Genomic DNA, 16,265 nt, shown 5'->3' on the forward strand with positions numbered 1-16,265 from the left:
CAGATTTTGTGCATATTTTCACAGTTCATTTTGTTTGTTTGAGGTTTTTTGGCGTTTTGTTTTTGTTGTTTGTTTGGGGTTTTTTAGCCATTTAAAGAGATTTCTCCTGTCCAATTGTTCCCTTCCATGGTTGTGTGATACCTGATCCAAAATTTATATGTTTGCAGTTCTTTGAATATACATCACTTTGAGGCTTGCTGGTGGCATTATGGGCCTCTGACTTATGAGCGGCTGGATTGATTTATGCTGCCTAAACAGTGCAGCAATAGTTGTGGCCTTGCCTTAGTTCCTTTGTACCATTTCTTGTTTTGGGAACACTTGCCTGATAGGCTTGGGCAGCCTGTTGATATGTAACGTTCTCCTGGAATTGTAGGTTTGCTACCATCTGTGGAGAGCCTGGAGAAGGAAATGCATGAACTGAACAAGGGCTCAAATACTGCCCTCTCTCTGCTGGTGGAAATGTTTGGCTGGAAGACATCCAAAATTTGGATATTAAGTAACAGGAAAAGTTGACAGAAGCACAAAAATTGTACTTATTTTAACATGAATGGAGGCAGGATTTGCTGGAACTGAACCTTGAATAGTGGTGCAGTAAGCAGAAGGAGCTGCAAGCAGAAGGAGCTGCAGTGAATGAGTGTGGCCTTGGCAGTCAAACTCAAGAAAACATGAATTAGCTCAGGTTTTATAAATGCCTGTGCTGCCAACCATGAATCTTTGGGAACAAGTATTACAAAGTAACCATTTCTACTGAGACGGTTATCAGGCATTAGAAGACAGTCTTCTAATGCTTCAGGTAATACTTTGTTCTTGATAGCAACATGTTAGTGTTTGCTGTCGCTATTGCTCCATCTTCACAGAGTCCTGCTATTGCTTTTAAATATCCATATTCTACTTGTGACTGTACATTTATAGAGTTGAGAACACAACACATCTAGGAGTCGGGATAAATGACATGTTTCAACTCCATTGCCACTGTATCACCTCACAATTTTATAGATTGTTTTTGTAAGTCTCATGCTTCCCCCAGATTTCTTCAGGTTTTTTGAGCTTTGATGTCAGTTGTTGAATCTGTTTGTAACAGTGATTCTTTGTAAGTTGAAAAAACCCCTATTTTTAATATGTCAAATTAAAAAAAAATGAGATAGCATGTCAAACTGTCAAAGCAGCTTTATTTACTGAGGTTTAAAAAAGTTGTATGGAAGAGAGTTATGGCCAATATGTATGGAAGAACTCTAAATACAGCAGTTGATTTGAGAATCCATACATGCTGAATGTACATACAAATGAATGTTCTTAATGTCTGCCACATGTGGAATAAGAGAATAGTTGGTTAACTTACTGAACTATAAGGAGTGTGCTGAATAGCAAAGAGGCATTAGGGTATTGTAATTGGGAAGGAAATATGGCAGCCCTCTTGGAGCAGGGAAGTGGATGAAGTATTGGTAGAACCATGTGTGGTAACTCCTGGCACTACTTACTGGGATTAAAAGGAAGCACATCCTTTTGAGTAGGTTGTTTCCTGACAGTAGTTAAAGGACATTTGAATTCATTTGTTCTCCACACTTGTTATAACAAGATCACTAAAATGAGAGAATTTTGGACATCTGCCAAAAATTGGACAGGAAGTAACAAAGTCATTAATAGTAAATGTTTTGGTGTTACTTCAGTCAGAGTTCCAAATTAAGTGACTGAATATGCCAGACATGATAATGCAAATTCTAACCCAGGTAAAACAGATACTGGAGAGGAGTAGACTTGGCAGAGTTTGACTTGATGATCTTAAAGGTCTTTTCCAGCCTAAACAAGTCTATGATCAATAAATGGGTATTAAGCAATGATTATTGTTAATTTGGAAGAATCAACAATAAATTATGATAAATAAACCTTTTAGATCGTATGTTGGAAGAGGAAGTGATCTAGAGGAAGATTCTACTCAGAACTGTAGTAAGGCCTTTAAAATGAATGTACCTTATCAAATTGTATATCTAAACTGTTTAAGTCTGGTATAAGAGGACAATCACTGGAGATTTCAGAAGTTCCTAGGGCATCCAAACATAGCACAAGGAAAAGAGATAAGTTCCGTATATACAGATGTGAACAGAAATATAATTTTTCTGATCCTTTGATATTGTCACATAGTCTTGAGAGTTTAGGTTAGAAGATTACCAGAAGTGGAAAAGCTTAAGGCAAGAAAGCTTGCAGTAGCTGTGGTGATTTTTTTATTATTTATTAATTTAAAAAAAAAAATTAATATATTTGTTACTGAAATGGGCATGCAAGAAAAGGATATTTATAAAAGTGGACAGAATAAAGAGTCAAAATAGGAGATTTTTTCTATGGAGAAGGATCAGTGAGTAAGATGGTAGATAAACAAAGCAAGCAGTAGAGGCAGATGGACTGGGAAAACAGTGACTGAGCATATTGGTTTTGGCTGGGATAGAGTTAATTTTCTTCATAGTAGTTTATGTGGGGCTACGTTTTTGATTTCTGCTAAAAATAGGGTTGGTAACACAGTGATGTTTTAGTTACTGCTGAGCAGAGCTTACACAGAGCTGAGGCCTTTTCTGCTCCTTGCCCCACCTCACCAGTGAGTGGCTGGGGGGGCACACAAAGTCAAGAGGGAACGCAGCCGGGACAGCTGGCCCCAGTTGACCAAAGGGATAATCTATACCATGTGATGTCGTGCTCAGCAGTAGAACTTGGTGGGGGAGGTTGGTGGGACAGCCACTGCTCAGGGTCTGGTTGGGCATTGGTGAGTTGGTGATAAGCAATTGTTCATTTGCATCATCTGGTTTTATTTTCTTCTCTCTTCCCCCTCCCTTACAATTTTTTAAAATTATCATTATTTATCTTTAATTATTAAACTGGTTTTGTCTCAACCCATGAGTTTTTTTCTCACTTTTACCCTTTGAATTCTTCCCCCACCCCACCATGGGGAGCAGAGTGAGTGAGTGGCTGTGTGGTTCTTAGTTGCTAGCTGGGGTTAAACCGTGTAACTGAGCAGTGAGTACAAGTTCCATCAAAGCAATGTCTGGTAAGGTGGAGTCATGTCTGACTGCAGCTTCTGCCACTTCTAAGCTCTTATTAGATGACAACGAGATTTGGAGAAGTGGTTGCCTGAAAGCAGAACAAGGCAAAACAGGTCAGGTACTTGAACAACTGGAAGTGATAAAAGCTACATTCAGAAGATGCAATATGATGTTATAGTTCAGAAAGAAGCCAGAAGATTTCCTAGGCCATGGACTAATGGGACCACTGGTCACCACCAATAAAAAAATTAAATCATGCCTGAAGGTTCTCCTGAAGTCTTTCACTATCTTCCTTAAGTTTGAAAGATCTACATTTACAAGTTTAATACTCCACAGGAAAGTAACTGTATTTATAAAAAAATACAGATTTTTTAGCATGTTTTTTCCCCTGGAATAGTTTAAATTTTGTTAATTTTAGCACTGAGATCTTTCAATCCAGTTGATGGAGAATTTATCCTTGACACAGGGAACTCAAATAATTGCCAACCTTTGATGTTGAGCATCTTCATATTTTTGTTCTGACACTAGCCTGTTGCATAGTAATTTTCTTTTGCTACAAGATATTATTACTATGCCATGTCACTGCCAAGTAGGAGCTTCACCTGACCAGCAGTTATAAGTCATCCAGTGCACTGAGACTGATTGAGTAGTCTCTGATATGGAGACCGAAGTGTGAGTTTGTGTTTGGGGAGGACACAGATTACTGCTTCTGTTTCCACACAGCTCTCTGCTGTAGCACACCTTTCAGAGACTCAGGTTTTGGGGATGCTTCTCCTTCTTATCCTTGAACACCATACCATATTAAAGTTGATTAAAGTAGATTTACAGATCTCCCAGACTAATCTTTTGGACTTGACCTCCCTCCAAGTGGATTTCTGATATGACTGGAGACTGCAAAGCTGATGCCTTTCCAATTTCATTATCAGCCTTTTTTAGCTTGTAACCAGGAAAAGATCAGGCAAACAAAGCTGCTTCACTGCAGGTGACACCTACAGTTTCAATGTGATTGATGCAGATGCCAAGTACCTATTCACGGAGAGCTTTCCCATTGGCCTAGCCACAGCTCAGTAGTCTTCAGATACTCAGTTAAAACCTTGACCCTGGAAGTGGTGGAGGAAGATTGCTAGGAAGGCAACAATACTTTCATTTTCTAGCCAGCTGTGGGGTGGAAGGTGTGTGCTCAAAGGAAGCATTTCTTTGCTGCCTGGAAAAAACACAAGAGAAGGAGAAAAGCAAGAATTGTGCAGGATTTACCTGCAAAACTGGAATTTCAGAAGGATATGGCAAGTTGATTTGGTTTGTCTGGTTACAACCTGGTAATACTAGTGTTTCCTTGGTAGAATAAATTTAGGTGGCTCGGAACATGGAGCGATGAAACCTTGTGTTACCCTGGACAAGTGCTGTTTCAGAGAACTTCGCAGAAGGTACTCAGGAATATTCAACTTCAGGCCCAGAAAAATGTATTCTTATTAAATTTTGTTGAAATTCTTCAAATTATTGTGGCTGGAACAGACTTAAACTGCATTGCTTACTGTTGGATTTGTGTGTACAGGGGCATATCAAAAAGAGAAGGGAAGAGATAAATTATGACTTTCATTGATTTTGTTATTTTGTCCCATCAGGTCACTGGGAATGAGGTCTGTATTAATAAATGTTTCTTTTCAACACACTTTCCAAAATAAGACATTTGGATTGCTCTGCTCTGTTGCTGGGAAGAAATTTTTCAAGATATTATCTTTTTATATCTATTTCAAGAAATATTTCAAGATATTGCTGTCAATGTTGCTGCAATTCAGTGAAGTCCTATTTAGTTGCAGAGTATGATAGATAATTTGCCAACTTTTTATTTCTTTTTACTTAGATTTTTACTTAAAGATGATCACTTTGACTTTAAAAAAAGCAAAATTCAGATGTTTATGAGGTGTAAAAAATGCTACTGAAAATATGTCCTTTCTCTATTAAATATTGGTTCATATTAGACTATGTGATCCTGCTTTTGAATATAAAAAAGTATTGGGAAGCCTTTCTGGTGATGAGAGAATCCCTGTGGAGTTAAACTACAGTGTATAAATCTGCTCAGTATGTGTTTGCAGTGCTAAAAAATGTGTGTTTGAACATGAGTCAGCTATGTGCTCTTGGAGCAAGGAAGACCGAAGATATCCTGGGCTGCATTAGGAAGAGTGTTGGCAGCAAGTGGAGGGAGGTAATCCTAGTAGGTAGTAGTAGTAGGTAGTCCTAGCAGGGCTGGACTAGGTGACTTCTAGAGATCCTTTCCAACGTCAGCTACACTATGACTCTATATTCCGTGATTCCAAGCAGAAGCTTAGTACAGTTCAATTAATTGTTGAAAAGCTAGTGTAGATGCAGTTTGTAAATGGAAGACCAGACTTCTTTCCCTTGAAGCATGCAAATATTTAAAAGGTAATTTGTTAGTGTAATTTAAATAGTAGAGTCTCCGAAGTCATTGTGGACAGATACGAGATTTTCTTCTCAGCATGTGGTTTTCATTGTGCTGTACAGCCTGCAATGTAACTGAGCTTTCTAATTTGAAATTGTGTTGCACTAAGCGTTGTGGAAGTGTTAAATGCTGTCCAATAATTCCTTCTTGGAATTCATGAGAAAAGGGCTAGGGGATTGAAGAGATGTAGCCAAATAGGGAACTTTGTTAGGAAACTTGTTACTTAACACAAAGAAACAAGCCCCAAACCAACCAAACAAAAAACTTCAAGAATTTTTTCTAAGTTGTTGCAGAGGCTAAAATCTAGGCTGAATTCTGCAAATCACAAGTGCTTTGTATCTTGGGTTGCTATTGCAAATATTTGCCCCTTTCCACATTTGGCTATTGTGCTGCTAAAAATGGGATTGGTGTTAGGGCTGCCTTTTTCATAGTGACAGCTTTGGTTGCTCATGTCCACAGCAGTCTTGCCTAAGTGAATAGTTTTTAATGGCATGATCCAGTGCACACTGAAATTGTAATAGAAATTATGCTGTTGGCTGGATGCTGGCTTACACTGCAAGTGTGTAAATTCTGAGCACTGGAGGAAAGCCAATGTCACTCCAGTCTTCAAAAAGAGCAAGAAGAAGGACCTAGGAAACTAAAGGCCAGTCAGCCTTGCCTCCATCCCTGGAAAGGTGATGGAACAGCTAAACTGGGAGGTCATCTCAAAGCACGTAGAGGAAAAAAAGGTCGTCAGGAGCAGTCAACATGGATTCACCAAGGTGAAATCATGCCTGACCACCCTAAAAGCCTTTTATGATGGAATGACTGGCTGGCTAGGCAAGGGGAGAGTGGTCAATGTTGTCTTACTTGACCTCAGCAAGGCTTTTGATACTGTCTCCCATAACACCCTTACAGGTAAGCTCAGGCAGTGTGGGTTAGATGAGTGGACAGCAAGGTGGACTGAGAACTGGCTGAATGGCAGAACTTGGAGAGTTGTGTTCAACTGCGCAGAGTCTGACTGGAGACTTGTAGCTTGTGGTGTTCCCCAGGGTCAGTACTGGGTCCAGTCTTATTCAACTTATCCTTCAGTGACCTGGATGAAGGGGCAGAGGCACCCTCAGCAAGTTGGCTGATGATACAGAACTGGGAGGAGTGGCTGATACCGCAGAGGCTGCGCTGCCATTCAGTGAGACCTGGGCAGGCTGGAGAGCTGGGCAGAGGAGCCTCATGGAGTTCAGCAAAGGCCAGTGTAGGGTCCTGCACCTGGGGAGGGTCAGCCCCGTGCACCAGCACAGGCTGGGGCTGACCTGCTGGAAGGCAGCTCTGAGGAGAAGAACCTGGGAGTCCTGGTGGGCAGTGAGTTGCCCATGGGCCAGCAGTGTGCCCTGGTGGCCAGGAAGGCTAGTGGCATCCTGGGGTGCATTAGGAGGAGCGTGGCCAGCAGGTCAAGGGAGCTGATCCTCCCCCTCTGCTCCACCCTGGTGAGGCCACGTCTGGAGTGCTGTGTCCAGTGCTGGGCTTCCCAGTTCAAGAGGGACAGGGAACTACTGGAGAGGGTCCAGCAGAGGCTATGAAGATGATGAGGGGACTGGAGCATCTCCCTGATGAGGGAAGGCTGAGGGAGCTGGGGCTGTTTAGCCTGGAGGAGAGAAGACTGAGAGGGGATCTTATCAATGTCTGCTGGGGCCAGGCTCTTTTCAGTGGTGCCCAGCAACAGACAAGGGGCAACAGGCACAAACTGAAACACAGGAAGTTCCATCTGAATATGAGGAAGAAGGGGGTGACAGAGCACTGGGGCAGGCTGCCCAGAGAGGCTGTGGACTCTCCTCTGGAGACATTCAAAACCTGCCTGGACATGATCCTGTGCAAGCTGCTGTAGGAGAACCTGCTTTAGCAGGGGACTGGACTAGATGATTTCCAGAGGTCCCTTCCAACCCTGACTATTCTGTGATTCTGTGTGCTTAAATAGGAGTAGAGTTCACATCTTTTTTTGGAAAAAGCAAAGTATACAGGCTTTTGTTTGTTTTGAAAGAAAGTTGCTATTGCATTTCGGTTTTGCCATGAACAGTAGCATTTTTTATTTGGCCTTACCTCTAGTAACATGCCTTTTTCACAGTTGGTAATAGATTTCTTACCATAACCTGGATTCCTGGTGAAATGCTGTGCAGAAAGTATCCCTCCTGCTCTGCAGGACTTTGACGATTGTGCCATAAATAAAAAACACCTGCATTTAAATCCAAAAGAAAAAAAAAAAAAAAAAAAAAGATGTAGACCTTGGTAAGTTCTTAACATAACATTTTTATTGGGGCAGTGATTCATTATCACTTGGAAATATGTATGGGTTAATAGGTTATTGTCTTTCAGAAATCTTAATTTTAAAATTATGTCATTGACTTCGGTTCATAAAACCAAACTATTGTGTTTGTGTCTCAAGTGTGCAAGGTCCCTAGTCAAAGAAAACAATACAAGATGCAGATATCCTATGATAATATAATCGAATTGTTTCAAAGAAAATCCTTTCAGGCACTGTTCAGACAAGAAAGGGAAGAAACAGTGTTGTTTGGCATTATTTTTCCAAGCAGCTATCTTCTGCTTTGGCAACAATACTGTATCAGTGTGCACCGATTATTAAAGATTTAATTTAGAATGGCAGAAAATACCTATTTTATTGGTGCCCTGATATCCTGCCTGACTTTGTTTCCCTATTGGCTTCATTTCTTGGTTATACTTCATGTTCTGCCTATGAACAGAACAGCTTTCTTCATTAAAATAAAAGTGTGCCGGAAATTAAAAAAAGACAAATTGCTTTAAAGTTTAAGTTCATTTTGAAACTGAGACTTAAGCATATGGGAAAATTCCATGCTACTATTTTCATTCAGTCAGTTGCTCTGGAAGCCAGACGTGTACTGATCCACATAGTGTGCAGGAGAGGGGGACGGAGGGAGTGCGGGAAGGACAGCTTATGGCTTTCAGGGAAGACCTATAACAGGCAGATCTAACTTTCCATCTTCTCTGACAAGAAGCACTAACAAGAACAGACTTTTTAAAAAAGGCCTTGAGAATTAGGATACATCTTTTTTACTGGGTCATGAGGAGTGTTAGGCAGTTAAGATGCAGTGTAAAAAGCCAAGAGTTTTAGACAGTTTCTTATTCTTCTTTACATTGCTCTTGCTGAAGCTTTTAAGTAAAATGACTAGCAATTTATGGTAATATTAAATTACTCTGAGTGGCTTAATATGTGTTCTCACAGACAGCAACAGTATGTATAGATGTTGCCTTCCCTCAATTCAGTGAAAGGCAAAAAAAATGGAACACGCTACACACAATGTCATTTTGTGTAACTCAGTACTCCAGACATTTCAGAATCTCTCATATATTAAAAATGTTTTTAAGAAGTTGCATTCATTAATGTGTTGTCTTGAAAACTGCCTTTCAGTTGCATGCTTTATGTACAATATGATTAATTTTAAATTACTATAGTTCTGGAGGCATATTAACCTTTTTTTTATATATGCTATTATACAATGTTTTCCTTTGTCATCATTACTATGTTTCATTGCTTAGTTTCATTTCAGTTTTCCTTGCTCATCAGTAAGGAAATAGCTAACAGATTTAAGTAAACAGTGAGTGTTGGCTCATTTGCAAATTTATCTATAAGCTTATCCACTTGCATTAGTAAATAAGTGAGTAAGTAGCTTAGCTTTGTTTATAGCATCATAGAATGTTTTGGGTTGGAAGGGATCTTAAAAATCACCTAGTCCATTCCTCCATGCTATTAGCAGAGATGGGAGAGTCTTAGACTTTCCTACGGGGTTTGGTACCCTAATGCAAGCACTGAAAATCAGTGCTATCCACTATAGGCTTGGAACTAACTAAATGTCATCCCACCAGAATGAATAACGCATGGATATCTCCTGCAGATAATTTCCGATAGCCAGACTTAGCATTCTGGGAGAAAAAAAAATAAATCTATCTTTCATCATAAAGATGTATTATCTGAATCATCCTTGAACAGAGTAACAGTATTTGTGCAATAAAATCTGCTTCTGATGGTGTCTGATTCAGAGCTGTTACCTTTCCCATAGCTGTAATTATAGTGCTCTCCCAGGTGGAGGTTAGTCCACAATGCATCTAGAAGATTACATTCATGAAAATTCCTCCCCCCTCCTGCTCCAGCCTGTTTCCTTTCTGTTTTCATTTTATTTTGTTTTACTTTTTAAAATCTAGGGTAAGCTTGCTTTGGTTAATTCTCAAAGTTAGTGTTGAAAATAACAGGTTCGTAACACCTTCTGCACAGGGAAAGTCTGCTGTCCCTGCTGTGTGAAGACTTCAGGTGAACTTCAGACTGGAAATCCTACTGTCAGTGCTGTGGGTTTGATAAGTGATATGTTGGTCTCATTTTATGATCACTCTTAAGTAGTAGTCTTGGTTTTGTTGGATGAGTTATGTCTGAGGCTTTTGAATTAAGATGTCCCATTTTTCCTAAAGCAAATGCGCAAAAGTGTCTGTTTAGATCCAACCTGCTTTCAATAAACAAAATAATGAAGGTTTCTGGGCTTTTCTTGCACCAGTATTATTGCTTTTAATTAACCCTTTACTTTTATTTCAACTCTAGAATCCAAAGCCATGTAAAAAGTAATTTGTTTTAATTATACCTTCATAGCAAATGATAGTCTGAACATTAATAGAGATCTCCCATCCTTTCTGCACTAATCTGAGACAAGTTGCAATTCTGGCTTAGTTTAGCATCAATTACATGCATTGCACAACTACAGATCCCAGCTTTGTATAACATAGATGCAAGCAGTCTAGGAATACCGTGACAGTGACCAGCATCCTGCTGCTCCTCAGTAGCCTCCTTTTACCATGAAGCAGTGTTTGGTTTGTATGTTTGCATTACCACTCAAGGTTAAAACACAAATCTGTGAAATCTCTGCCTCTGACTTTGCTTTAGATGAGAAGTACATATATAGGGCCCATGTTTTGGCAGTCAGTGTGACAGGGATATTAAAAAGATGTTACTGACACTACACATGATGAAATACATTGTAGCCTTTCTGGTATACTATAATAGAGAAACAAAACTTTCTCCTTATTTTTTTTCTTTATTTTTTCTTTCTTTTTTTTTTTTCTTTCTTCTAAATTAATACCTAATCCCACTTGGTACAAGCATTACTTTCCATGCAGCCTGCTGAGCATCATTTTATAATGAGGTTTCATCACAGTGGGTATTCTATAATAAGCTATAAGACCTTTCCCTTACTCCCTCCCCAACCCTTACATTCACTGGCCTATATTTTCTGAGGACTGGGGACAGTGAATAGTCTCTGTGAGTGTCTGGGGACTGTAAGTAGTCTCAGTTTTGGGGTGTGCTGCCTGAGGCCCCTTGAGTAGACCTGATTTTTTCAGAAGGCCAATTCTTTTGGCTTATCTAATAAGGACTTTCCTATTAAAATAGCTAAGAGATTAAGAAATCCAAAATCAATGTATTCCCAGCATACACTCTTTTCTCTGTTTGATTCGTTTTCTGCCTGCTTGTCAGGTGCAGTAGAGGTGTTATGGATGAGAGTAGTCTGGGGTGGTTGGTGGAGGAAATAAGGAGAGAACTAGATTGGACGCTGCTTGGTTTTATTTATTCCCTAAAACTGTGAGACCTCATTGCCAATTGCATGTCCCAATAGCAGATTTCTGGACACACACATGGCCTTTTCCCAGCCCTGGTTCTCTAGCTGTTTACTGGAGAGAGGGGTGTCAGGTATACAGTCTTTGTTTTTGAATATTGAGGATGAGTTTTTAATAATGTTTTAGGAATGGTGACTTTTAAAAGTGTGGTAGCACTTCTAATATTTTATATCAATGTTGCAGGTGGGTAAACTGAGAGAGAAAATCCAAGAAGTTAAGCAAGAAAGGGAGCAGGAGCAGCACAAGCACACTGCATATGTTTCTGAACTGAAAGCCAAGCTCCATGAGGAGAAGATGAAGGAACTCCAGAGTGTCAGAGAGCTACTGATCCGGCAGCATGAGCAGGAGGTAGCAAGAATGGTGAAAATCAAAGATGGTGAAATTCAGCGTTTGCAGTCGACAGTCAATGTCCTGCGGGACGGGGCAGCTGACAAAGTGAAGACGGCGCTGCTGAGTGAGGCAAAGGAGGAGGCTCGCAAGGCGTTCGATGGTGAACGGATGAAGTTGCAACAGGAGATCTTGGAGCTGAAATCTGGCAAAAAGCAGCTTGAAGAGGCTTTGAACAACATTATGCAGGCAGATAAAATGAAGGCTGCTGACCTGCGCATGGCTTATCAGTCCCATCAGGATGAGATTAATAGAATAAAGCGGGAATGTGAGAGAGAGATCCGTAGGCTGGTAAGTTCATTAGAGTGATGCGTGCTTATTTCAGTTTATAGCAAGTGTTAGTATATTGCTGCATGTGCTCATAAATGTCAAGCCACTCTTTTGCAGTGACATCTTTCATGAGTGCTGGTTGCAAAAATAAGCCACAATTTCCCCTACTTTCTGCCCGTTACAGCAAAGATGAACCTTGGCTCCATGGCTAAGCCAACCCAATCCAAAGCTTTATGTCCCACTAGATGGAATATGAGTGAACCAAGACTTTCCAGGATGGGTTTTCTCAACAGATCGAAGAAATAGACTTTCCCTTTCTCACTTGCTCAACTTGCTTGTCCTTACAAAGTCCTGTTTGACCGAAACAGTCAGGCATTGCTCATTTGGCAATGCAAGAACACCTCTGAGATGGCAAAATTAACTTTGCAGAAAGCTTTTATATTTATATTGGGGGAACCAATTGCTGAAACAAGACAATATCTTTGCTTCTTCTGCATCATTATCCTGTTATTCACTTTTAAGCATTGTTGCCATTTTTTATTTTTGTTTAAATTTCTGTGTTTTTTCTATTGCGGCACAAAACTTAGGGCCTAGGACAGCAGGCTTTTTTTCATGCTTCATAAACCCTAGGGCTTCAGCACATATGGCAGACTATGCTGTTTGTATAAAATCAAAAACCAGGCAATATTTCCCAACAGCAGGTGCCCCAAATATTTGAAATTATTGAGCTGTGTAAAACGCAAAAAATCTAAGATGGGCTGTTCACTACATTTAGAGAATTCATCATCAAATGACACTTCTGTTTGGTACCATGGTACTTTCCGTGTGTGTGTTTAGCTACCTAAACTGGCAATGCAGCAGCAATGCAAATAAAATCCAAAACTGTAATAAGCATAATATTTCTCATATATCAAGTAGCACAGACTTAAATGGAACAAAACACCAGTTTTCTTAAGAAAAATGTTATCAGTTTGTGTTTACACAGGTATGGCCTCTTGTTTCTTACATTTCTTAGGAAAAGGGTGGTGAGGGCAAGCTACAGACTTAATGGTCGTGATTTTCTGTCTGAGACAACGAAAGCTTTTAACACAGTTAATATTTATGCTTTAAATAAATTGGACATTGATTAAGTCTCAGGGGTATAATTTCCTTGATTAATTAAAGACCACTGCAAAGATTGACAATGTGATGTTTCTGTAAGCATAGTTTCTTCTGTATTTTGTTCCATATTATAAACACAGCTTTTTAAAATCCTCACTATGAAGTATAGGTAATTTTTAAAGAGGAGAGAAGCTTGCAACATTGTGGCATGTGTTTTTCTAGAGAACAGTTTCTAAATAAATTTAGCCCTCTCAAAGAAGGGTACCTTAGCAAGAAATGGTGAGGTGAGGCACATAGCAGTGCACCCCAAATTCTGTCATCCTGAATTGCCCCAGTACACACACGTACACCATGTTTTGAGTGGTATTGTGAAGGGAACACTTAACTCTTCTCTTTCAAGAGTAGAAGGTTTCAGCCTACTGCAGTGTGAAGGCAATGGAGGAGGGCACTCAGGGTTTTCTGTCTGGCACAAAAAACCCCTCTCAAGTCAGTCAGAATTTTAATTGGAGCCTTACTGGGCCTTTGTAACTCAGTACATCTAAAAAGGTGACTGATTTGGAGGAGTGTGTAGATAACTTGTTTCCTATTCCCAGCACCAGAGGAAGCCTGCTATCAGTCTCACGGGCTTTCACTGGAAATGTTCATACCTTCCCCACAACCCGCCTCGCTCTGAAGAAATACAGGGGAAAAATACGAGGAGCCTGGTTTTGCCTTGTAGTGTCTCAACCGCTTTCATATAATGAATGTATTTTTTTTTTAATTAAATTGTATGCTTTGTTTTTATGAAAGAGAGAAGTGTTTCTTCTGGGAATTCGTAGCCATTTAGTCACTCTTTAAATCTGGGCCGAGGTAAAAAATACTGCATAGTTCCTAGATGCTGCTGTCTTCCTCTGGGAGAGCAAGTGGGATTATAGAATCAGATCATCAGGATATTTCCCTCCCTTGTCTCCCCCGTATTTTAATTAGGGCAAGGGATGCTTGCCTTCAATTTCAGATTAACCATATTAGCGGCGGATCTGGGGTGCTCGGTTGGTTTGCTTCCTACCCTTGTGGGATGAAATGGCAAGGATGTGGCAGGCAGTGTTATGTATATTAGCATAGTTCCATAGCTGAGCTTCAATTAATGTCCTTTTTTTGTATGTGTGTTGTGTTTTATAGCACTATTAAGAAATCAGTGTCTTTGGTATTAATGGCCTAAATGGGCTGGCCATCCTGTAATTCAAATTCAGAGAGAGTAATTCAGGATGCAGTGTCTGATTGTCTTGTCAGGCTTGGCTGATTTATTATGCATTTTACATCACAGGTTAGTTCTGAAAATGTATTTCGTATATATATTGCAGCTAAAAGAAAAAAAAAAAAAAAAGAAAAATCAGTGTTTTTACCATTGATTGTAATACCCGTGACTAATTTGAGTAAAATCTTGTACTTTTTGGCTTGTCATAAAAAAAAAAAAAAATAGTGAGAAAGCAAAAATGCAAAATCCATTGTCTATGAATATATGTATACAATTACATTGAGTATGTAAACAGCCATGCTTCTATTGTACAAATGTCAGTCTTTTATAAATATTATTAGTCAGTTTTGAGATTGGCTTCACTGTTTTGAATTGAGCTATGAAAAATACCCAATAAGCCTCAATACAAAAGAGACTGAATGGGGAAGATCCTAGTGCCTAAAGGGAAAGTAAAATAGCTATTTAGCAAAAAAAAAAAACCCTCCACATTTTTAAATCTGTGCAGTATGAAATTATATTGGAATTTGTCAGTTCCTGTAATTGACTTAATATAACAGTGATTTAAATGTTTTCATTAATTTAACGAATGCTTGTTGATACAGATTTTCCACACACATAACCTGAAAGAAATTTTATTCCTGTTACATATATGCATCAGCACAATGTGCTGGCAGCTAAGAAACTGGAGTAAAAATACCTAGTAACAAACTGGAGAAACAAATGAAACAATGTCTTCAAAGTAAAGAGGTAATTTTGAGAATAAGGCAAGAAAGCAAGAACAGCTATTACTTTACTTTTTCAGCCAGTATGTTCTGAGTAGTTGAGTCTGAACAGCTGGATTGTTTTGTCAATGTAGCAGGAAAACTATGCTGATACAAATTCAAATACTTAAAACCAGAAATAACACTATAAGCCAGCAAATAAGAAAAAAAAAAAAAAATAGAAATAGCAAACTGAAAAGTAATCTGCATGAAGGAAAAATGTTAAAGCCTGTTTTTATGGATCAGGTTTTTTTTTTTTAAAAAAAAAAGAAAGAAAACAAAAAACATACAAACCCATAATTTTACTTTTTCACTCATAAACCCTCAGTATAAACAACCCTGAAGGGTACATGCAGCTGAGGACTGCATAGACAAGCACGTGCATACCTAAGGTCAACAGGATTCTGTTTTAATGGCATCATTCTAAGCATTATGTCTGGTTTCCTTCTGAGATCTAGGCTGCTTCCTTAACCACAAAATCAGTGTAAAAGATTCCACTGAACTTACTAGGTGTGCGATAAGATCCATGTTTAAGAGGGCACACAGTATGCCAGATGAATTAAATTTCTTTCTTTCAACTGCATTCTCAAATAACCTCATTAAAAAAAAATGTTATATGCATCTAAAGAGTAATGTGATGGTACTTCAGTTTTCATACTTGCAGGAAAAAAAAATCCTTTTGCTGTTAACAGAATCAAAATTTAAAAAGTTGGTTTTGGAAGTGATTTCAGAAGTTCCTGATCAGCCATGATTTATGAAGATAGATGCCCTGTTGAAGTGTCCTTAGCCTCCTTAGTCTGAATTATCTGGTTGCATAAATTAAAAACTCTTTCTAATGTGGAATCCTTCTTCTGTTCGGTGTTTGCCAAATACACGTCATGCAATACCTGGAAGAATGTAATTCAAACTAATAGATTAAGCAGTTTTTGAAAGTAAAAATCATGGCAGTTTTATTGAAGGTTTCTGTTCAAGGCAAAAGCACTCTTATGGAATAAGTTTATGTACCGTTTATGTAATGATTTCTTAAAAATATTATGATTTCAGTTTTGTGTCTGTGTGTAACGCTATATCTTATGGTCAGGTGAAGGCTTCTGAAAGACTGAGGGTAACATCTTTTCAGAATTAAGAAATTAGATTGTTCCGGTTCAGGACAAAACCAAATTTCAACTCAAGTCCTTCACAAGTTAGTATTTTCTAACCTTGCACAACTCTTAATGTGTTTGTCTGCCTATTAAGTCCTTAGCATGTTACTTGGCATTGGTATTCCATATGTGAACTGCAGTGTCATACAATCACAGAGAAATTTAGATGGTGATGGTCTTCTCGAGGTCATCTGATCCACTATCCTGCTTAAAGCAGGG

At 39.1% G+C, this 16,265-nt stretch overlaps 1 protein-coding gene across 4 annotated transcripts in view; it reads left to right on the forward strand.

Annotated features, from left to right (window-relative positions):
* The window catches only part of JAKMIP1 (janus kinase and microtubule interacting protein 1), a 249,917-nt gene that overhangs the window by 72,327 nt on the left and 161,325 nt on the right, over positions 1 to 16,265 (forward strand). For all 4 annotated transcript variants that reach the window (XM_055797329.1, XM_055797330.1, XM_055797328.1 and 1 more), the window contains one exon: positions 11,335 to 11,829. In XM_055797329.1, coding sequence (XP_055653304.1) covers positions 11,335 to 11,829 — 495 coding nt within the window. The remainder of the gene's footprint in view (positions 1 to 11,334; positions 11,830 to 16,265) is intronic.

Source organism: Falco peregrinus, chromosome 2, assembly GCF_023634155.1.
Source record: "Falco peregrinus isolate bFalPer1 chromosome 2, bFalPer1.pri, whole genome shotgun sequence".
NCBI lineage: Eukaryota > Metazoa > Chordata > Aves > Falconiformes > Falconidae > Falco > Falco peregrinus.